A 24,059-nucleotide genomic window follows, 5' to 3' on the forward strand; every position below is an offset into this window, starting at 1 on the left:
TGAATAACAACTTTATTTGTTAGCTGCCCCATAATAAATTTGTTCTCTAGGCATTCTGCCCTCTGCAGGGAGTTGGGTGCACCCTCATTGCACTCAGGGCCTCCTTCATCGTTTCTATTTTGGCAAAATCAGCTTTCACCTGGGTTAAGGTCCTGGAGGACGATGCCCTGAATAAGAATACCAGAGACAAGTTCAATAAAGTTCACTGTCCTTCTCCTTCCAGTTTGAAAGCCAGATGCTTGGTATGAAATGTGGTATCCAGGAGGAATTTTTGGCTACATAATTGGGGAGTTGATGCCAAATCTAAAAGGCCAACTTGACTAGTGCCTCTTTATGAGAAAACAGCTTCTTTGCCATCCTTTGGATGGTTGAAATAAAGCCTTGCCAATTTCAGCCAAAAAGGAGGAGAGGAAGCTGACTCAATAGATTCAGTCCTTTCACCGTGCCAAACCTTCCTTATTGAAAGGTACTTCTACAAGGACCCCAAATCCCATTGACTAAAATAGAAGTCAAAGTATGTCCAATCATTCTTCCGACAGGTCTGTAAAGAAACTTTTATCTGCACCATTTCCTACCCACAGTCCACAGTGGGAGGCCACCTTTTCCATTTAACCATTCCACCACAAGTGACCAGTGGATCTTAGAAACCATTAGCAAGGACTATAGAATTCAACCAGATCTCCAAGAATAAGTATTTCCAGTTCCCATCTCAAGCAATCCATCCAAGCATCAGAGTCACTAAAGCCATCTCTCACATCCTGAAAATCCATGACATTGAAACTGTTCCCCAAGAGAAAAAGTGTGTTCTATCAGGACCTGCATCAAGCAGGGAAATCATCTGACTTCTCTAACCTTACAGAAGTCTGTACATATTCCTGTGGCCCTGTAAACACAAATTCATGCAGTTTATCTTTAAAAGCTCACCTTAAGTGGCACAGCATAGTAACAGTAACTCCCACTCAGTGTCCTCCATTCCGGCTGTTGTCTGCCTCAAGGTCCTGGTGGTGCCAGTTGCTTTTCTTTGGTTGAAAGGCACACACATCCACTCATGTTTTGACAACTTGTTGGTACATTCTCTGTCACAACACAGTCATCTCCAGGATGTGAAGCTGACAGTCACTGCCTTTCAAAACCATGGAGTTTCTCAGCAATCTGAAGAAAAACACTTTTTGGTCCTGATTTGATATTCCTGCATCTGAGGGTAGTTGTTGACATTGTCTTGGATATAGCTTTCACTTCTGAAGACTTCCAGTCTTCAGTATTCACTTGTGCCATCCCAGTGATTAGGTTTTAAGGAAAGGAGCATACTGTGGCAACATATGAAAAGCATATAAGTCTTGAAAGCAGGCCAGGATATCCTTTAGAGATCTTTGAATGTGCATAACAATCTCTGCATATTGTTTCAGCATATGCAATAATGGGATGTCTTCACTCTTGGAAGTGAAGAAGGCTTCATAATCAGGGGACAGGGGGTTAGATTACAGAATTATTTTCTAAAGAGCCTGGTTACATTGAATGCTGCCTGTTCTGATCATATTCTTCCATGATGGATCTCTCTCGCTCTCTCTCTCGTACCCGTTGCTAATCCCATGTGTGGCAGCTCTCATGATTGTTCATGAGCAAGCTGCCAGCAGGCAAAGAGGAAAGCAGCAGAGCTGGAGGTGAGGCAGGAAACAAAACAGGGCGGGAGGGGGTCAAAACTGTGGTGGCGGGTGGAGCAAGAAAATGACAGTGGGCAGAGCAAGAAAATGACAGCAGAGGGCAAGGGAAGAAAGTGGCCGTGGTTGGCGGCAGCAGGCAGGCAGGGAAAACTAGAGGTGCAGATGCTCTGCGCTCAGCCCAGCTAGTATGCCTATATAAGTGGAACTCAATCAAAGGCTGTTTCTCATTTCAAGGAGTTGCTACATTTACATTTTGCTAAATCTTGTCCTTAAATCTTTATCATGGTCCTTGCATTCACACTATTGGGACTGTGCTTGCAGTAGTTGATCTTTCAGGAAATGTATTTACTTGCTCAAGATGTTGTGACATTGCCCTCATGTGACTAGCATGACCATTATCCAAGGGCAGTTGGAGCATTAGATCCTCAATTATTTCTCAGCCTCCACATTAGTAGCATTGGGAGGAACTTCAGTCCACTGTAGGTGCTTTTTCCAGGGCCATGAAGAGTGAAAACAATCTGAAATTAATATTTTCTCTTCTTTTGTGGTTATTTGTGAAAGCTCTTTATGGAGCTTATTATTTAAGATTCTTATGGACTTCAAAAGGTCCTTCAAATGCTGAATTGAATGTATGGCTATGATTCCTCTTCAGATGAGCATGTTATTTGTTTGCTCTGTCTAGGGGGAAAAAACATAAGGTGAACTCTTGCAAGATTTGTTTAGAATTTTCAAAGCAAACCTGGGAAAGTTAGAAGTTAAATTAAAGGTCAGCCTTGAGTGATTTAGCACTCCATCCAGTTTTGATGAGCTTAACCACGAACTCATGACCTTTTATGTCTTCATTGTCATCTAAGCCTTTGAAATCATGACTTTCAAAGTCATTGTACTACCAACATTGATTTTGCTGGTTGATATTTTACAATCAACATTGAGGACAACTTTGACTCTTGCTATGGCTATTTGTGTGCAGCTGAGCCACAGCAATGCACAACCTCTGTTGGACAACACTTGTAAGAAGAATTGACCTAACCCTTGGGTCAGCCCTAGCCAGCTCCTCCATCCCCATCTGCTCATTGCATGCATCCATTCCCTGCTGCCTACGCCCTCTCAAGCCCCAGACCAGCCAGAGAAAGAAGTGGGGGAAGTCTGAGGAGGAGAGGAAGGGTCGCTTGTTGTTGCTGGTGACTGAGTTTTACTTCTGCGTAAGCAGCGCAAAACTTGGTGAAAGTACAGGGTGAGAGCCCAAAGTGGAGTTTACTTTTGAAAAAGCACCGCCTGCAGAGCTTGGTGAAAGTGTGTTTACTGCAAGCTCTGTAGCTGCTTACTCAGAAGTAAATCCCACTTAGAACTTTTTTTCCAATGAAGTTACTCTGTGGTCACAACCTTTAAAGATACATGTTTTAGTCTGTATCAGATTTACCTTCATACTAGGGATGTGCGAAACGTTTTGGGTACAGAACGATCTGTACCCGAAACAGCCAATTTCGGGTGATTCGGATCCGAACCGAATCACCTTTCTGGCCTTCCAAATTTTTTTGTAGCCAAACCGAATCACCTCCGTTTCGGCTCCGAATATTTGTTGTTTCGGATTTTGACGTCTATTTAAATTTCCCGCCTTTTTGCCTCCCATTGACTTCAATGCAAAAAGGTCTGAAACTCTTCTACTTGAATTTCGGGTTCCAGGGGCAAAATAGTGGGGTGTGGTAGTAGTGCCTAATGGGTGGAGGCTGCCACCCCAATTGCAGAGGGATTGGGCAAAGGGCTGATTTTTGGTGAATTTTTGAAGTTTTAGTGTCTTTGGGGCAGATCAGGGGCATAACGTGAGATCTGGGCCAAAAGAATGGGGTGGTTTTGTAGTGCCTAATGGGTGGAGGCTACCACCCCAATTGCAGAGTGATTGGGAAAAGGGCTGATTTTTGGTGAATTGTTGAAGTTTACGCGTCTTTAAGGTTTTTCCTCGTACGATATGATGGAGCTTTCAGCAGCCCCATAAGTGCACTTCGGGGGTGCTGGGGTGGCCCAGAGCGAGTGGTGGTGTAGTGCACATAGGGTGCCAACCATCCCCATGGGTTTCTAACCCATGGGGTACTTGGTTCTGTTGTTTCTGAGGTGTTCTGAGTGTGGATTCTATGGTAGCAAATAAGAGTGGATTCATGGTGTCTCATTGAAAATCTCATTTGCTATCATAGAATCCACACTCAGAATACCTCAGAAACAACAGAACCCTGTACGCCATGGGTTAGAAACCCATGGGGGTGGTTGGCACCCTATGTGCACTACACCACCACTCGCTCTCGCCCCCCCCAGCACCCCCCAAGTGCACTTATGGGGCTGCTGAAAGCTCCATTCTATTATAACTTATAAGGAAAAACCTTAAAGACGTGTAAACTTCAACAATTCACCAAAAATCAGCCCTCTGCACAAATCCTTTGAAAAAATTCAGGTAGCTTCCTTGCCCCTACCCGGCACTACCACCAACCCCACACCGCTCTAGGCCACCCTTTTCCCCCCAACGTGAAGCGATACACCCTCCATTATACCTAATGGGGGAAAACCTTAAAAACGCGTAAACTTCAGAAATTCACCAAAATTCAGCCCTCTGCCCAATCACTCTGAAATTGGGGTGGTAGCCTCCACCCATTAGGCACTACCACCCCACCCCACTCTTTTGGCCCAGATCCCACGTTATGCCCCCATCTGCCCCAAAGACACTAAAACTTAAATTCACCAAAAATCAGCCCTTTGCCCAATCCCTCTGAAATTTGGGTGCTAGCCTCCACCCATTGGGCACTACCACCCCACCCCACTATTTTACCCCTGGGAACCGGTTTTTAATCCGAATCGATTCGGATTAATTCGGATCCAAATCGAATCAGGGGTGATTCGGATGGGCCATATTCGGACACAGAACAGAACAGGGGTGTTTGGGTTCAGATCCGAATAGAAACACCGAAAATCCGAATTGCACACCCCTACTCCACACAACAATCTGATCTCTTCTTTGTTTACACAGGAGTAAGTCCCACTGAGTGTAATACTTACTCCTGAGTCAGTGTGCCTAAGTGCCTCTCCTAATTTCCTCTACTGCAGCACAACAAGAAGGCACACGTTCTTCTCAGGTGTTGTGTGCACACTCTCCAGGAAGTCATCCAGACATGGCTTCATGCCACGGGTTATCCGAAGAGCAAATCTGCTTTGCAGATTCTACGCAGCAAATTTGTAGCTGTTTAATTCAGGGGATTAAATGGACTGTTCACATAGGGTCCGCTCCTCTCCGCATACCCTTCAGATCTTTTTCCTGTGTGCATTCCCACAGCTTGCTCCAGGTTTTTTCTCCAACCAATCACATCCCAGAGGAGGAGGCAAGGCAGGACTATACCTGCGTCACCTAATAGATTTCCCTGCTCCTTCTTTTCCCTGTTTTCCCTCATTTTCCCCCAATCTCTATTCTTGGGCTAGCAGATCAGGGCTGACTGATGGGTGAACTGAATGCCTGGAATCCCTGCCCCATTGCCCTCCCTTCCCCTTTCTCCTGTGTGCAAGAAGCTCCTTACGGATTAGCAATAATAGCCCCCATCATAATCATCATCACCATCATAACACAACATGGGAGCAACCAGCCAGCAAGACACCCTGTGGGAGGAGGAGGAGAGTGGTGGTGGCTCCCTCCTGGCAGCTGGAGGAAAGGTGCAAGGAGCCGAACCGAGCCAAGGGGTGGCACCAGCTTGAGCCAGCCAGCAGGCTGCTGTGCTGCCCTTTGATTCTGCTCACACAGGGAGGGAGGCAGACAGGGAGGACGCTTCTTGTGCGCTGGATCCCACCCCTTGAGCCCAGTCATCACTGCCCTGTGAGTGAACTAGGAGCACAGTGGCAGTGGGCATGGAGAGGAGCCTGCACCAGTTCACACAAACAAATTTTCCCAACAAATGCATTTTCCTTAAAATCAAAAGAAAGATCACCTCTGAGTGCAAGACCTTGTTGTTCTTAGTTTGACAGTTCCCATTCGCTTTAACTTCAGTGTTGCGGAAGATCAGCAAGACAAATTGCCAAGCAGCGCCCTCTGCTGACATTTGATGTTCTGCTAGTTCACCCAGCAATTTTTTTTTTTAACCATGAAAGTGTGAGTTTTGAAAAAAGCCAAATTATTGGCAGTGGTCCCTCCACACATCACAGAGAAGTGTCAGGACATATCAGAAACCTCATCTAATGTGTCCCTATGTGAACGGACCCATTATTTCCCCAAATTTAACTGGTGCAATACTGTTGTAAGGTGGATCTGCTTCTCAGATGCCCTGCTCCATCTAAAATAGCTCCAGGACTCAGAGGTATGGCAAGGATGAGCATCTGTGAGGGTCTGCAGCAGCTGCCTCTCAGAGCAACTCATTTGGCTCCTGTTCGCTTGATCACAGCCAGCTGCCCCAGCAGGGATTACTGGTATGCACATTTAAAGTGACCCCCTCCCAGTTTCTAAACAAAGAGAACTTGAGGAAAATCTCATCCTGGATTTGGGTAAATATGGTAAATCAGATCTCATTGTATTTGTCATCTTTGATGGCTTCTAGTCTTTCTAATGCTTCCATCATTAAAAATTCTTCTCAGTTATTTGACCTTTTCATCCTCCTTTGGACTCAAGCACAGGTTTGCGCAGGGCATGCTGGCGAGACCCCCGGAGCCGGGAGGCGGCTTTTCATCTCCCCTCCAGGGGTCTCATGAGTAGCTGTGGCACGGAGCTGCGCCATGGATACTCACGATCCAATAGTCCAGGTTTGCAGAGCGCTCGCTCCGCAAACCCAGGCTAAGGGGTGGGCTACTTGAGCGGGTTAGCCGCTCAAGAACCACCGGGCTTGCAGCTGAGCCCGGTGGTTCTTATGATTAACAAAAATCGGGCTAGGCTCTCCTAGCCCGATTTTTGCTAATCGTGAGAATAGCCCCAAAGTGTTTTTAAGGGTGGGTCAAAGTTTTTCTTCATTTCATATATATTAGGTTTTGGTGTTCTTTCCTCATCTAGAATCAGCACCCATGTGACATTGGACTTCAGGTGGTGCTGGCTTTCTATCTGGATAGATCCAGGCAGTTTTGGACTAACAATGTCATTTCCTACATGAGGAAAAATAAAAGCAAGACAGTTTCTAACAAAGACTCTCTCGTTGGATCATGAATATGATAAACTTAGCATGTAAAACCATGAAACAGCCAGACCCATTCAATGTTAAAACACACTCTGCAAAAGCAGTAGAATAATCCTCCGAAACTAGCTTGTCTGGGGTCTGTGAACAAGACATCTGTTTACAGGCCATGCAACAACGATGTGCATGGTCTTTGGCATCACCTTTATCAAAAACTATGTCTTAGGTATCAGATTGTAGTAGCCTTTGGAGGAGGGGTGTTGAAGAAGAAACCACTATTCACCTTAAGTAAGCTGGCTAATCTTCCAACAGCATGTACAGAGGATCACAACAAAGGTAAAAGTTGTTTACCTGTAACCAGTTATCTTTGAGTAGTCCTCATGCATTCACACAATCCACTCACACCACTACAGGTTACAATTCTTCTCACTTAACTTCGCAGGTCCTTGGAAGATAGTATTGCCAACAGCAGTTGTCTAGGTACTGAGGATCCAGTGCTACAACTGTCTTTCCCTCATAGTCATGCTAGCCATGAGGGCAATGTCGGAGCTCATGGGCTAAAGAGGTTTCCTGAAGGTCAATTGTGTGGATGCAATCCCAGTAGCGTGAATGCATGAGAACCACTCAAAGATCAGTAGCTACATGTAGCAACCTGTTTCCCCCCATTCTCACAGTTCCCAATTGATGATGAAGTGTTATCTTCTTCCCAGAGGGGAAGATTAGAGTCACCTGTAGCTTGTTTGAGCAAATGCATATCTTGGGTTCCAACAATCATTTTCAAGTATAGATGATCCTGTACTTGTTCACAGAATTGTGGAAATCAGGGCAGCATCACAGCTCTTGGCTTGTGCAATGTTTCTTGTTGCAAAATAATTTTTGCACATAGTCAGCATGGCAGAAAAATAAAATGGCAAAGTATTTGAAGTTAGTAGTGTAGTAGAAATGTCCAGTTCCTCAACTAGCTTTGTAGTCCCCTCCCCCCCCAACTTGTGCTGGGACTAATGATAGAGTCCAAGGAAGTAAGAAACTTTAAAAATGCTGGTGAACTCCAATGGTTGTGCTATTTACATAGTTTCCATGCATCTGGTACAGTAATCTTCCACCTGCAGCTCCAGCAGTGCCTTTGACTTGACACACCCACAAGTTCACCAGAACAACCAAGAGCTTATGTGGGATGGTGAAGGCTGGTATCGACTATTTCCACAGCTTTCAGCTCAGAAACCACATCTCCAATCTAAGCAGAACAGCTTCTGCAGAGACAAAAGTCCACACCCCCTCCCCCATGGCCAGGGTGAGTGGCTACAACCTGAGATGGAGAGAGAGAGAGAGAGAGAGAGTTTTGAGAAAGAGAGTGCAAGAGTCTTCAGTCTCTTTTGAAGAATCTTAGATCCATAGATTCTCTTACAACCATGTTAAGAATCTCAAAGCAGTAGAAGGCTGTTTGTCAATAAACACCAGATAATGCAAGCCTAGCCTACCTCTTAGGGCCATTGTGTCAGTCCAGGATTGAATATAAGCCTCTGGCCTTGGCCGCCAGTGGGAGAACCCATTGTGAAAGGTGATGATCTCTGTGCCCCCAGTGAAACCTCCTGAGCATCAGCACCAATGCAAGTCAGACCACCAGTTAAAGTATCAAAAAGAAAAGGTATCTCCATCTTAAAGATTATCAGAACTAAGCATCGAAGCATTCATGAACAGCTTAACCAGATTGATTTTGAACACTGTGATGCAGTTTCTAATTGCTTTACAAATTGTGTGGCATCTTTCCAAACTCTAGTTAAGGACAGAAGCCAACTTCAAAAAAATGCTATTTAATTCTTACCTAGAGGTATTGATAAGGCCACTATTCTGGAGATTTACCCCTGCAGACTTTGGGCTATGAAGAATGAAACTATTTGTCCTGAGGAACAATATGTGTGTCTTGAGAGAGCTTGACCAGATAAATTCTTTGGCCTGCTCTGTCAATTATGGGTCAATTATTTGAGTCAATCCAAAATATGACACAGAGTGCCTTTTTGTTGAGAATTTTAAAAATTTTATTTATCACATTTATATACTGACTCTCATAAAATCTGGGCTTACAAATTACAAAACACAAATAACAAAACATTAACTCATGTAAAACAATTTAAAATAACTATCAATAAAAAATTTTAAATGTTATGAACTAAAAGGTCAATAAAATAGGTGCACTTTCAGATGTTGCTTTAAAACCTGGGATGGGGAGATTCCAGTTTCATTTTGGGAGCATGTTCATGAGACCTAGAACAACCTTAGAGAAGGCCTGGTTTGGGGTCGCCACTAAATGAGCTGATGGCAACTGCAACTGGACCACCCCTGATGATCTTATTGGGCAGTGAGTTTCATGAAGGCAGCACTCTCTTAAATATCCTGAGCCCAAGTCTTTCAGGGCTTTATCGGTAATAACCAGCACTTTGTATTTTGCCTGAAAATGTATTGGCAGCCAGTGTAGTTCTTTTAAAGCAGGAGCAATGTGGTTTCTTCCAATACCCCAAAGTCTAACCTGGCTGCTGCATTCAGCATCAGTTGCAGTTTCTGGACTACATACAAAGGCAGCCCAATGTAGAGCACATTGCAGTAGTCAAGCCTAACTGTTATCTCCAGAAACAAACGTAGCTGGTGTATCAGTCAAAGCTGATAGAAAGCACTCCTGGCCACTGCCTCAACGTGAGATATCAGGGAGAGGTATGGGTCAAGAAGTACTCCCAGACTATGTACCTGTTCTTTTAGGGAGACTGTAAACCCATCCAGAACAGGCAAATCTAAACAATTTCCTAAGTTCTGACCTCTCACAATAAGTACCTCCATCTTGTTTGGATTCTACTTCAGTTTGTTCTCCTTCATTAAGCCCAATACTGACTCCAGAGAGACATTTAAGGAGGTTAAGACATTTTCCGGTGATTGATATGGAGAAACAGATTTGGATGTCATCAGCAAATTGATAACACCTTGCCTGCACAAAATCTCATGATCTCTCTCAGCGGTTTCATGTAGATGTTTAAAAGCATTAGAAAAAGAATGGAGCAAGAGGTATAGCCAGAGGCGTAACGATGGGGGAGGCAGGCAGGGCACGTGCCCTGGGCGCCACTTGAGGTGGGGGCGCAAAGTGCCTGCCATGCCCCGCCCCCACTTGCACAAATTTTTATTATTATTTTTTTTAAAAAAAATTCGAGTCCAAGTGGCGGCGGCGCCCCTCCCCCTCCCACTGAGTCAGCGCAGGTGCCCCTGCGACTCACCAGTCACAAGATCTGTCCGGGTGGGGCGGCGCTATCTCCCATTGGCTCCTGGCGAGCAGAGAGAGTGTGCGCCGCGTGGCTGGACGATGACGAGGAGCACAGCGTGCTGCCCTCCTATCATGTGTGCTGCTGCCTCTGCCGCTGCAGCACAGCCGGCTTGGCTGGCTGCTGATCAAGGAGGGATGACGGGAGCAACAACAACAGGCAAAGCTGTGCCTGTGCTTCTGTTTACTACTACTACTTAGTCCCCTTTGCTAAGCCATGGAGGACGAGGCGGCAAGAAGCGGGGGTCTGCTGAGTGTGCTCGCAGGGCCGGCTCTCTCTTCAGTTCTGGGCTTCATCGGCTGCAGTAGTGCTACGCGGAGTAGGTCGGAGGAGGAATCGGATCATCATTCACACATTGAGAGAACAACAAATAAAGTGTGTGCAGCAGCATCTAGGTGTGTGCGTGGGTTTTTTTTTTTAAGAAATTATTTTAATCAAATTTACTGGGGGGGGAGGGGTGGTGGTGGTGGGCGGCGGCGGCTGACCTCCCTCCAGTCCCACGTGTTGAGGCGGTGCTGCTTTGTTCTTCTTTCTAGACTTGTTTGGGGCTCTCGGGGGTGAGTCTCTCTCTAAGCTGGGAGTGTGTAGGGGCGGCAGGGTCATGGGTGACCTCCCCACCCCACAGTACTTGGGTGGGGCACTCAGCCTTCTCTCAGTTGCCTGCTCTCTGGAGGATTTGGAAGCTTCGATTTAGCCCTGCCTGCTTCCCAATCCTTAGATGATCATCTTCCTCTTCTCTCATGCTCCCTCCCTCAAGCCAATGTAAAGAGTCCTCCTTGGAGGAAGGTTGGTGCGGACTGGAGTCAGGAAGGGAAACTCTGTGTGTGCTCAGAGCCTGCTGTGAGGCACGGGCATGTTGCAGGGAGCAGAGTCTGGTCTTTGTCTGGGGGGCGGGAAGCTTGCACAAGTGAGTTCCAACTTCCTGAAAGTGGAAGGGGGCTTCGTTTGCCCCACTGCTTCTGCTCTGCTCTAAGTCATTGATCTCTTAAAAGAAGCATAGGCGGGTGGGGGCAAGTACAGCAATCTTTTATTTGGTCTGGGTGTCTTAGTCTGTTGATATGTGTGAATCTGGGAGGAGGTTTCTTGTGTGAGAATGCCTAAGTCCTAAAATAACGTGGAGATCAATATCGGAGCAAATAGGATTTAAAATATAAACACTGTGCAAAGTTGGGGTTTTTTTGGTATGTGTCTGTGTCAGTGTGTGTTGAAAGTCTCAACTGAGAGCTCGAAAAGGTGTGTTGTGCACGCAGTTGAAGATAGCTTTGGAGGCGGTGAGCAGCACAGGGGTGCCAGGACTCTCATCAGTGTTTCCCTTCCACTCCTCCCACCCCCTTCTCTTCTCTGCTTCCCTTTTTCAAATGCAACCTTGCCAGAGTTGATGGGGGGGGGAACTCCGCTTGTGGTGGTGGGGGGAGAAAACTCCAAACTCCGCTTGGGAGAGAGAGAGGAACTCGAGTCCAAACTCCAAAAACTTAGGAACTCCAAACTCCGCTTGGGGGAGAGAGATAAAGCGAGAGGGACCTTGCCTGTGTTTCTCGGAGCTTTGCTGCTCGCTTTTCTCTCCCTCTCGTTTCTCTCTCCCCCTTTATCTTTTGTGTGGGTTGCTTCCTTATAAAGACAGTGAAGTAGCTACAGCCTTCCTTGGCTGAATTGTTGAATTTTTAAAAAAAGTTTTTAAGGGATTTCCCCCCTCCCCCAATAGTGTGAGTATATGTTTGTTTTCTTTCTTGCTATTTCTAGCCGAACAATTTTTAAGCTGTGTTGAAGAATGAGAGCTTATAATTTCAGTTTATTAAAATGTGTAGAAGGGGTATATGCCTGAGAGTACTAGCCTATGCATTTTTGTAACAGATGAAGAAATGTTTGGATTTATCTGGTAGTTTCTTTTTCTTTTGTGTTCTCGTCTTCAGTAGTTAACATATTAAACAATTTAATTGCCAGTTGTGTGTGTGTGTGGTCATATGTTGTAGCAGTTCACTGATGGATAAGAATTATTTGCATCTGCAAGTGGTCCTGGGTCAATATCATAGACAGGAGATGGCATGCCACCTTTCCTGAAGTCATCACACTTGAGGGCAAAGAGGGTAGCAAACTCTCCCCTGCCACAATACAAATCTTTCAGAAATGTTTGTGGATTGATTGTATTGGCAGCTTCTTTAAAACAGAATGCAGGATGTGAGTTCCCAATGGCTCAGGGTGGTTTACACAGAGAAATAATGAACAAATAAGATGGCTCCCTATCCCCAAAGGGCTCACAATCTACAAAAAAACATAAGACAAACACATATCATATCCAACAGATTCTGCTGGATTTAGAATAGAAGGGGGGCTTATGCTGCTGGAAAAATCATCACTGACTGCCTGAGTGTTTGACTGCTGATAGTTATAATTTTCAAGTAGGCAATAATTTGTTGTTTAATAGATTAACGAGCTTGACTTGTATTTTTAAACTGATATTATGGTAAAGTTATCTGAAATATGGGTATCCTAACCAGCTGGCCCCGCTGCCTGCATAGGCACATAGCCTTCAGCTGCATACCTCAGGTTGACATTTGGTTTCTTGCTGGGTGGCTCTGGGCCAGTCACTTCTCTCTCAGCCTGACCTACTTCACAGGGTTGTTGTGACTTGTATTTTTGTAATTTTTTATTTTTGAGCTAATATTATGGTAAAAGACATGTTTTCTGAAAGATGTGTGTCAGATGTTTGGGGGGGGGGGCGCAATTTCAGTGCTTGCCCTAGGCGCCATTTTCCCTAGTTACGCCTCTGGGTATAGCTATAATTGAGTGGATGGGTTCACAGAACCTGGACCCCAGCTACGGAGGGCCCCCCAGCTCCACCCGTCCCTATTTTTTTCATTATCTCCCTCATTCCAAGGGGCCACTGGGAGAGTGGTAAACACGGGCCCCTTCTCCCCTATCAACACCCCTGAATGGAGCCCTGCAGGATTCCATACAGTGGCTCTCACTTTGAAGAGCACTCATTCTCCAAATGCCACCATATGTACTCTACCCGCATGGTAGTACAAAGCAGTGCCTCCCACTCCCAGCCTCCTCAAGCAGTCCAGAAGGACACCATAATCAATTGTATTGAAAGTCTTCAAGAACACCAGTTGAGTCGCACTCCCAGAGGCATATCTAAGGAAAATAGCACCTAGGGCAAGCACTGAAATTCCGCCCCCTGTCCAAACATCTGACACCCATCTTTCAGATAAGTTTACCATAATATCAGCTAAAAAATACAAGTCAAGCTCATTAATCTTTTAATATTTCAAAACTATTTAGCAGTGGATGTAGCCAGACCAAGAAAATACTGGAAAACTACAAATTTTGTTATGCTGGGGCTCATGAAATACCCAAATATTATGTGGAGTTGTACTTGGAAAACTAAACTAAAGAGTCCCTGGTGGCGCAGTGGTAAAACTGCCGCCCTGTAACCAGAAGGTTACAAGTTCGATCCTGACCAGGGGCTCAAGGTTGACTCAGCCTTCCATCCTTCCGAGGTCAGTAAAATGAGTACCCAGAATGTTGGGGGCAATATGCTAAATCATTGTAAACTGCTTAGAGAGCTCCGGCTATAAAGCGGTATATAAATGTAAGTGCTATTGCTATTGCTATTGCTAAACAGAAGTGCCTGTCTAATTCTCTACTATGCATTGTAGCATCACTATTACATAAGTTTTAAAAATAAATGGAGAATTTGACTTTTCCCAGATACTCTGAAAATAATTAAAGGATATGCACAGTAAACTGCATATCACTGCTTGGAATATATTCTAGTATTTCAGAAAGACAGTAAAAATGAGAGAAAGAGAGCAAGAAACTCCCAGTGGGCCTTAATACTAAGGATTTCACACTGATTCAAAGACAAACTCACCATTAATAGCCATATTATTAAGACATCACATTTAACTCACTTATCACAAGAAGCAAAGTAAGAGCAAATGAATACAATCCTAGCTCATAAGCTTCAGCTGAGTATTCACAAGCCCTGATTCTCTGTACAGAGTGCCAAACTGAATATGTGTACAGTGACATTAAATTAAATTTTATATTTAAAATTTGGTGTCCCCCCCGCTACTGGCTTCTAGGGCCTCACAGGGACCATCTGATCATGTGTGGTGGCCATTTTTAAATATATATATATATATATTTTAAAATGGCCGCTGAAAACAAAATGGCCACCACGCATGCTCAAATGGCTTCTGCAAGGCCTGGCATGGCCTAGGGCCTCACAGAGGCCATTTGAGCATGTGCAGTGGCCATTTTGTTTTTGGTGGCCATTTGTTTTTTTAAAATTATTTTTAATAATGGTGCCCCCCTCCAAGTGGCGCCTGGGGCATGTGCCCTACCTGCCCTACTCTAGATACGGAGATCATCCAACAAGCCAACCAAGGCAGTCTCCACCAGTGTTCCCTCTAACAGGTATTCATTCCCAGATATTGTTGACTACAACCCCCAGTATCCCCAACTGCTATGGGTTTTGCTTGGGGATTATGGGAGTTGTAGTCGACAACATCTGGGAATCCCTGTTAGATGGAACACTGGTCTCTACCCCATAACCCACCTGAAACCCCATTTAAATGGGTCCAGATAATGTGCCTCTTCCAATACTCTATGGAGTAAAGCCACCACCTCCTCAATCACCTTGCTCAACCATGGGAAGCTGGAAGCAGGCCTAAAATTGCCTAACTCTGAGGAATCCAATGCAGGTCTCCAAGAACGGGAGGCATACTTCCCTCCTCTGAGAGGCATTAATGATCTTAACAAGACCTTTTCCAGTAGCCTCCTTGCTAGAATGTATAAACCATGGGCAGGGGTCAAGTAAACAGGTGGTATGGGGAACCTCTCTACCCCCCCTTTATTTTAAATAAGATTACAGCAGTAAGTATAGCATAATCAAGGATAACGATTATATATGTGTGTGTGTGTGTAATTAAAAAAGAAAAGAGGAAAGAAGAAGAAAAATAAAAAGCTCCCTTAAGCATAACTTTAACATAATGAAATACTGTACAACCTGGGAAAGGGTGGGGGGCAGGAGAGAGAATACCCATTAGTTCTGTCAAATGATTGGTTACTCCTTTGATTTATTTAACTCCTCAGCAACAGCTCTAACCAGTGTGAAGCAAAAGAAAGCTTTCATTGCCTTAGATTCTTAGAATGTTTTAGAGGAGTACTACATACTGACGCTTTCCTTATCTTCACTCTGTTTGAAGAATGAAATACATTTTTTGTGCTCTAGTATACATAATGGAGTTTTATAACCTAATTCTGTATCATGCCTAATAGCTGCCTAGGATACTATGGCTAGCATATGGTATGGCAGGCTGACATTTACTGCCTTATTTTCAATCCAGTTCCTAATGTTTTATAACACTATATTTGACTTTTGCTCCAGCTGTTTCACAACTAATTAACACATGGGTGAAGTTAATTTTTTTGTTATCCAGGTGAACATCATTTTACACTTCCATTGAATTACATTTGCCATGTTGCTGGCTGTTCACCCAGTCTAGAGATCCTTTTAGAGCTCTTCACAATCTGCTTGGGATTTCCCTACATGCTGTTCTCTATAGGTCCTTGGAAGATTCTACCATTTGATTCTCTCAATTGTAAACCCTTGCTTGCTTACTATGATCTTCTCTTCTTGTTTTTCAAACTACATAAACTACCTACACAATAAGAATTGCTGTCCCATCACTGCTAAGTGTCCATGGGATCTGTTGGCAAGACAGGCTCCTCCTGCAATTGTTGAACTTCATCCATTTTCCTGAGTAGAGAGACATTCTGGGGCAGTGCTCCTAAGTTTACTTTGGTTGAAAATCACTGAAAACATATGGTGCCTTTGTAACACATTGATAAGCAGTGTATAATGGAAGCAAAATGGTACTCCTACAGCAGAGTCAGGTCAGGCAGAAGTCTAGGGTCAGTATAGCAAACAAATCCTGGGGAGGTAGGACAGGTATGTGGTCAGGTCAGGTAAATCCTAAAGCTCCCAAAGGTAGAGGTTTTGAGGGACTGGCAAAGCATGGGATTCTGAGTGCCTACATAGAAATGAGTCAGGCTAAGGAGCTGAGACTGAAGCAACAGCTATATGAGGTCAGCCAGGCTCCAGTTCACCCCAGATCACTTCATCTAGATGGCCCTGCAGTGCACTACAGACAACACCAATGACTTCCCTTGCCTCACATCTGCTCCAGTGGTGCAGCAAGTAAGGTGCCTCTTCCGGTTCCTCGCTGCTAGAGCTCTTCTTTCAGATACAACTACCATTTCTCCTGTACTTTGCGACCTTCCATCTATCTGCACTATTTAACGTATTTCTGATATAGTAGTAGAGATTCACTATGTGGTCACTAAGAGTTGACACCAACTTGACAGCACTTAATCAGTCAATCAATCAGTAGAGCTTACTGCTTACATCAGGATTCCCTTATTGAGCACTTTTTGTTGTTAAAATGTGGACTTTACTGCAGTGAGCTCACCCCCACAAATAACTTCTCATACAAGTGTTCTACTTGTATAAACAGTACAGAGTGTGATGAGGAGACACAAAAGTTCACAGTGCAGACCGCTCACATGAGCAGTTATTTGTGCGATGTGGACAACTAACGTCTCTGAGCAGCTCTAAGCTGTATTGAACCAATGCAGTGGTCACTATCAGTTATAACTGGGAATGACATCTAAATGTCATATTTAGGACTCTTAAATATTTCTTATACATACACTAATTCTGTATATGTCACTGTTTATTTCTAGTCTTTATGATAGGCCTTTTCAACAATTCCCACTCAAGATACTCCATCATATTAACTAGCTCAGAAGCATTGGCAGCTTATCCAAATTTATTATATTTGCAATAACTTGCATTTTAATATTCCATTTCTGTGTGTACTGAGTTTTTGAAAATGTTATTCTTTAGTGGCAACCTTCCATGGAGACCTTATAAAGCAGGAAGGCCATGTAGCAAATGCCAAAAAGGAGACACATGTGAGAATAACCTCTGTAGTAAGTATAGAAATAACCTCTGTAGTAAGTATAGAACTGAATGAAGTAAACATTCATGAATAAATATACAATAGAAACTATCAAAGGACAGTGGGTTTGTGGTTGTTGTTTTTTAAATTGAGCCTTATCACACTCTGAGACTCTAATGTACTCAAGGTGCTTACCTCCCATACACGAGCAGGCTGCTGTCCCTGGGTGGGTGGATCGCCTGCACAGACGAGCACCTGCTCCTGCAGGTAGCTCCAAGGGTCAGATGCCAGGACACACCGCCCCGCCCCCTGGATCTCCGATAATGCACCGCGTGAGTGTGCATTGCATTACGGGGATCCCTATCCCATCCCTAAGTCTGCCAGCCACAGCTGACACACGAGCAGGAAAACAGGGTGAGGAGAGCACTTGCTCTCCTCACCCTGTTTTGAGGGGAGGCTTCATAGGTGGGTTTGCTGCCTTGGTGCCGCCAGGATCAGGTGCAATCCTGTCAGTTCATATGTGTATGCAAAACTGGGCTGGGCTTCCTTAGAGAGCCTCATTGTGTCTCTGTAAGCAGGGTAATACAGAGACACACATTGTCTCCACCTCCAAAATAGTCCTTGCAATCTATGGACCCTCTCCACACCCCATACAGAATAATGAGAGTTCCTAGTACAGGAAATAAGAATGGAAAATTGCATTGTAGCTAGTTATGTTTATCTGCACAGTGTATATTACATGCACATAGAATGTAGAAGAGCATATGACTATGAAGTATTAATAGGTACAATGTAGTTTACTTCATGCATCATGCATATATATTACACTGATTAATCATGTATTTTTGCAGCTTTACATGTTAAGTTACTTTGTGGAAGTTAACAAATCCATGGGAACTTTGTGTATAGGTGCAAGGACACACACAATGCCATGATTAGATATAATAGACTCTGTACATGACAAGTAAGGCATGTTAATGCAGATCTCATAAAAAGCTACTATGTATGGGTTACTACATATACAAATTATCTCTTGCATTTCTTCCACTCGCTCCATGTCTCAGTAGATCTGAACAACATCATCACAGCACAGCTACTGTGGGAGGTGGGCAAGGTTTGTGCGATATCTAGAGTTACAGATGGAGTGTAGGGAGCTTACCTGCGGCTGGAGGACAAAGTCCTGCTGGCAGCTCTCCCAAGTCTTCTGAATTTTAATCACACATGCCCCAAGCCACACTCCCTGCATCTGATGTCAGATACAGGGAATGTGGCCAATACCGAGGAGGAAGCCAGTCAGCCCCTGAAGTTTCCCTGAGAGTTTCCCCAGTCAGCAGTCCATTGAACTGGGAGCTCCTTTCTCTGCCTCCGCACATTTTTTGAAACACTGACTGGCTGGGCTCCCACCACCCCAGCTTGGCCAGCATTTCAATGAAATACTGGCTGGGGGGAGAGGAGTGTGCCTCACGCTCCCAGCCAGGGAGCGCTTCATTCTTAATATAAGCAGATTCTTAATGCAATTCTTAATGTTAGTGCTTCTTAATGTAAGCAGAGGCATGCTTACATTAAAAAGACACCTTTCCCCACCTTTTTGTTAGCAAAGCCACCACACCATATATGTATTTTGATTTACTTCCTCTTCCAGCATCACAACCCTCCAGCCTCGCATTATAGTGTGTGTCAATTCCCAAGTCAACTTTGGAGGTGACTCAAAGCAAGTCAGCAGCACAGCACACCAGCCAGAGTTCTGTGGCACACTAGTGTGCTGCAGCACACCAGATGGGAAACAGTATCATGCAGTACTACAAATCATTATATTGCTACCTAATCCTGACTGCTGGCTGAAGAACCAAGCTCAAATTGAGTTACCAGTGCCAGTATACACATTATTTTGCTTATTTTATTTTATTTTTTATTTTATTTAGTAAAGACACAATACATGTCGTAGGCACAGTCATTGTGTGTCTTAACTTTAAAAATGTGACTTCTGGTACATATAAAGCCAGTAAAGACACACAAATCAAAGTTTTGCCATAGAATATTTGGATACGTTAAACCTTTTGTCATCACTTGCTTAATATTTTGTGCTTATGGCTAACTAGATTCTTCTAGCATCACAAATATTTTTAAAATCCAAACTTAGCATTGTTTAGAAAGAAAATGAACTTGTATTGGGTGAATTAGTGCATTTCTTGTTAGAGGTTGTTGATTTTTACCCACAATAGGTAAAACAGCAGAGCACTAAGGAATGAGCACACACTTCAGTTACAGAGTAGGTAGCAGAGGATGGTTTGGATATTGCAGCTATTTAGAGGCAACATATAGCTCTCAAAATCCAAGTGATCCAGCAGAGTCAAGGCAGATAGGGTTCCGCTCTTTACTGGAAGGGCTCCCCAGTCCCTCCTTTTTTTCTTGGAGGGCTGAAGCTCTGTTTGTCCACTGAAGAAAAAGAAGCGATGGCCTGGAAACTTAGTAGTAATGAAGGGTAACAAAAGCCAGACAGTGCAACCGCAAGTATTCTACTGCCACAGGTTTTGAACAATGAACGTGGCAAACAATTAATTGCAAAACGTTTGCCTAATTAACGTTTGCAAGATTGACAGAGGAGGCTTTGACTTACCAAATTACTTACTGTATTTATACATTGATGGTTGTACATTTTAGATGATGCTATTCAACTGAAATCCTCTGAAGTTCCTTGCCATGTTGGGCCTGCAAAGAAAAACAAAGCTGAGATAAAATATTAATATTGTCTTTTAAAAGTTTTCTTCATTTGTTATAATACAAATATTTCCCGCTTGCAGGAAATCCTGAGCGTGATCGTGAGATTGTCAAGCGTATGTATTAGAATTCTATTTTATTCTTTCAGTTTGCCACAGATAGAAGATTCATGCTCATTACAAGTTCTTTTACTTTTTTTTAATAGGCTATTCACGATGGTATCCACCCTTTGAACACCGGATTATTTGTGATGAATCCTGTATTGCTCTTGCAGTTTTAAGGCCATTATTAATGATTGTAGCATTTGCAGCTGTTTTTTATTTACAAAAACGTTACCCCAATTTGATTTTGCAAAAATAATTTATGTTTTGCAACTGGCACAGAAAACAACACTTCATTTAATATTTAGGTAACTAATAGATTGCATGTACATGAACACTAAGATCGTTTTCCTTCACTCTTTGTTTTAAAAAGTAGATTTTGTTGATTTCATTGTTTTATATCTTGGAATTATATCAGATTGTAAACAGTTACTTGTTGCATACTAATGAGTTGTGGTTATTTGTAAAACCAAATATTATTAAAACATACATATTAATATATAGTAGTATCTAGAATGCACAATGTTATGTGAAAATAAATACTAAGCATATTAAAAATACTTTTGACAGGTATGACTCACAAGGTATAACTAGTAAATATGTATGTGATAATCAAACTTAGCAAAGTAGTTGATCTGAATCCAAACTAATCTTCCATATACAGCTATTTCCTACTCAAACTGTATGTTATATCAAAGCTAAATATCAAGCTCGCAGTCAGACTTGATTAATTACTGTTTTAACATTTAAAACAGCAATGGATGAGGCTGAGGTGGTGGTGGAGGGAGAAGTCTCTTTTTAACCCTCATCCTGAGTCATGATATTTTTACTCACAAGTAGAACCAACTACTTCCAAGTAGCCCCAGTGGTTACATTGAGTCCCACCCACCCCCACCCACAACTTTTCCAGACTACATAATCTACACTAATCTAATATTTCACTTCTGAGGAGTGCACTGGTGACTCTCACACCCCAAGCTTGATGCCCTGTATGTCTGCACAACTCACTGAGAACATGAGCTCCTAGCTAAGATAACACTTCACACCCTGTGCTAATGAGGATCCATACTTCAGTATGTTCAGTACCTCCATTCTCATTCACCTGAAAGGACACACTGAGGCGGGTCTCACGATCAAAGAGGCCCGCCTGGAGCTCCACCAGTTTTAATTTGTGCAAACGTTTGGACTCAATAAATGACTGGATTTGAGACAAAGACATAGTTTCAAAATCAAAATAAGAATTTATTAAAATTAAGGATATAGAAAGAGAATGGTATGATTAGAGCAATAAAGATGTACTAAACAATTTAACTACTATGAGGCAGTTCTAACTTAAAGAGCAATCCAGCCTTCGCCTATACTCACCATTATGTCGTAGGCCGGCGGAGGATTCTATATTGTTCGCTCGCAGTGGATGCAAATAGAAGGCGGCTCATTACTTTTTGCTTTTCCTCCAACCATAGCGTTATTTTACCAGCTCCCTCTCCTCCCCCGCCCCCACGGTATTTAGCTGCCTGCTGCTTGGGACAAGGCACCTGGCCGATTTACGGTTACAACAGTAACCTACGACACTTACTGGAGGAAGAGTAACCCCCAAACTCTGTAGGATTTAATTACTTCTGAGTAAACATGAAGTAGAGGAATGTGTTGCAAATCTCTACGCAAAGGACACACACATCCCCTTAGAAGCAGCCACAACAGGCCCCAGGAATTTAAGATTTCTAAAACGTTTATCCCACTGCATAAGCCACTTCTTTGTGCTGTAGTAAAACCAAACAAAACCCAGTAGAGAAACTATAAACATGAAGCACAAAAACGCTGCAATCCTATGTACAGTTACTTAGAGGTAACGCCTTCACCCCCCGCCAAATCAGCAGCCTGACAGTCCGAGTAAGTGCCCTTAGGATTGGGTTAACATTCCAGCACAACGAATATACGCTGTTTTGGTTTTAAAAAAAACACCCAAGGACTAGCTGTGCCCTTAGACCAAAAGAAACCTCTTGAAAAAACAAAGACCACCAGAGAAGACGGTCCTTTCAGCAACTGTTTGGATAGTGCAGCGTGTCCCAGGATGCCATATGTCCCAAATAAGCAACAAGACTCCACAACACCGTACGCTTGAAAACCCAAGCGCTTCGAGTAGATCAAAGTCGGCCGGGAAAGCTCCAAGCGGAGAAGTTGGAGCTTCTGACGTCACCTTTGCTCTTTGTCCTCATTGGAGGAGTATCGCGTCCCGGGGGCCCCCTCCCACTCCCACCGCTGAGTCTGGAACAAACTGACCGGGGGTGGGAGGGGCTGCAGGGTGCATTCTGGGCTCGACCGTTGGAGGGCAGCAACGGCCAGGCGGCGCCAGGTCCCGGGTGTCGGTGTCAGGGCGGCGGCATCACCATGAGGCTGTGGCTGTTGCTGTGGCTGGCGCTGGCTTCCTTGACGAACACGCGCGGTAAAAAGAAGCCGTTTGTGCCGCTGCCTTATCCCAAAATCAACAACAGGACCTTTATCAAACAGTGTCTCGACGCCCACAACAAGCACCGCTCGGAAGTCAACCCTCCCGCTTCTGACATGCTCTACATGGTTGGTGTGCGCTGGGCAGGGAGAGGAGAGGAGAGGGGTGGGGTGGGGGCAAACCGGGTGGGTGGTGGGGCGAAGAAGAAGCACCCTGCGCCAGTCGGGTACTAAGTTCAGCGAGAAGCAGAAGCTCCGCATGAAGCTTTTCTTCACAGAGCGGGAAATAGCAAAATACTGCGCTGTTACCAAACACTTCTGCTGAAGGACCGAAGAGAATAGCCTGCCTTAGAAGTGTGTCGGTATTGCACACGTGCCGTCGAATAGTGAGTCGCATCGCATATTGGAACCGGGATGGGCCGTTGCTTCTCCTACTTCAAGCCGTTGGCTGGGGCGACGATGTGAGCCGCTGCTGCTTGCCGCCGCCCCCGCTAGTAGTTAACTGCTGCTGGTAGAGCAATGCTGGGGCTCATGCCTGCCCCGGTTCCCAACAGGAGCAAGAGAAATGCGGACTGTGTGTGTCTTCAGCAGCACTCTGTCATCATCGTCTCGCCCTAGCTAGCATTAAAAAGGGGAGTCAACTCCACATGCATTCCCGGGGTGAAGTCTGACTGGTACCGTCCCCTCTTTAGCTAGGTAGAGTCAAACAGGAATGTCTTGGTGACACAATGATAAGTAACTATAGGAAACGAACAGGGGAGGAGGTGTTCCTCCCCACCAGGCAGGCTTCCCCATCACACAGGGTCTTCCTAAAGATATTTTAGTTCAGTGCCACCTTTGTGATTGATGGGCATTCCAATCACATGCATGTAGACTAGGTCTGTTGGCCACTTGCCAACCCCTTAGCCACATAATATGTCAATTTTATTCTGTTTTACTGAGAAAGATTTTTGTAAACCACTTTGATACCTAAAAGACTAGTGCGCAAACAAAATAAATCAATTAAATTTCCTCAGAACTTTAAGAACAATTTACAGGAGTTAAGAACAATTGTTCTAAAGTAAGAGACCAACCTGCTGTTTGAAGATGCAGGCAACTGTTATAGATATTTCATTCCCTCTGTGGGAAAATTAGAGGGATACCTTTTTCAAGATTGTGCTTGGTGTCTGTAGTTTCTCTAAATACTCTTATTAAAAATAAGTTGTAAAAATATTCTGTGCTATTAATCTGGGGCAATTTTCAAGTCAAATGTTTTAATAAATTAAATTACCAGTTGATGATATACTGATAATCGAGTCCCACTGTGTTGACTTCCAAGTACATCTACCTGTATCTCAAGGACACACACAAAGACAGTGATTCCAGTGCCACATGCAGGAGACAGATTTTGTCCCTTCGTCAGCCACGTCCCTAATAGGGATGTGCACGAACCTGTTCGGAGGCCCTTTTACAGGCCTCCAAACAGGTTCGAACACCGGGAGGGGGGGTGGGTTTCGAAGCCCGAGGTCGGGGGTTGCCACTTTAAGGGCGGGGAGGGTGCACTTACCCTCCCCCCCACTTTCCCCCCACCAGAGTTCGTTTTCCAGAAAAGCCTTCGAGGCAGCAGTGTACCTCCCTGCCACCCCTTCCCCCTCTTTGGCCAGAAGTGGCTGGAAGTACCGGGTCCACATGCGCACATCATACACATGCACCTCAGATGGGTGTGCACACGTACCCGGTACTTCCGGACAAAGAG

The 24,059-nt window shown here is 44.3% G+C and overlaps 2 protein-coding genes and 1 long non-coding RNA gene across 5 annotated transcripts in view; 2 read left to right on the forward strand and 1 right to left on the reverse strand.

Moving 5' to 3' along the window:
- Positions 1 to 20,452, forward strand: part of LOC128327240 (GLIPR1-like protein 1) — a 33,571-nt gene extending 13,119 nt beyond the window's left edge. The window contains exons 4-6 of the mRNA XM_053255774.1: positions 17,006 to 17,091; positions 19,862 to 19,894; positions 19,984 to 20,452. Coding sequence (XP_053111749.1) covers positions 17,006 to 17,091; positions 19,862 to 19,894; positions 19,984 to 20,138 — 274 coding nt within the window. The 3' untranslated portion in view covers positions 20,139 to 20,452. The remainder of the gene's footprint in view (positions 1 to 17,005; positions 17,092 to 19,861; positions 19,895 to 19,983) is intronic.
- LOC128327244 (uncharacterized) lies at positions 153 to 22,990 on the reverse strand. Of its 2 annotated transcripts, none has more exons than XR_008308540.1 (3): positions 21,245 to 22,990; positions 19,678 to 19,769; positions 153 to 2,339 (listed from the first exon to the last, which is right to left on the reverse strand). It is a non-coding gene; the product is annotated as an uncharacterized LOC128327244 (long non-coding RNA). The 2 variants fall into 2 exon arrangements; XR_008308541.1 differs by lacking the exon at positions 153 to 2,339 and adding an exon at positions 7,517 to 7,645.
- LOC128327235 (ancylostoma secreted protein-like) overlaps positions 22,021 to 24,059 on the forward strand; it is a 77,622-nt gene continuing 75,583 nt past the window's right edge. Inside the window, exon 1 of one of the 2 annotated variants that reach the window (XM_053255761.1) lies at positions 22,021 to 22,453. In XM_053255761.1, the coding sequence (XP_053111736.1) occupies positions 22,268 to 22,453 (186 nt within the window). In that variant the 5' untranslated portion in view covers positions 22,021 to 22,267. The remainder of the gene's footprint in view (positions 22,454 to 24,059) is intronic. The other variant, XM_053255762.1, reaches the window with a different exon arrangement.

This window comes from Hemicordylus capensis, chromosome 5 (genome assembly GCF_027244095.1).
Source record: "Hemicordylus capensis ecotype Gifberg chromosome 5, rHemCap1.1.pri, whole genome shotgun sequence".
Classification (NCBI taxonomy): Eukaryota; Metazoa; Chordata; class Lepidosauria; order Squamata; family Cordylidae; genus Hemicordylus; species Hemicordylus capensis.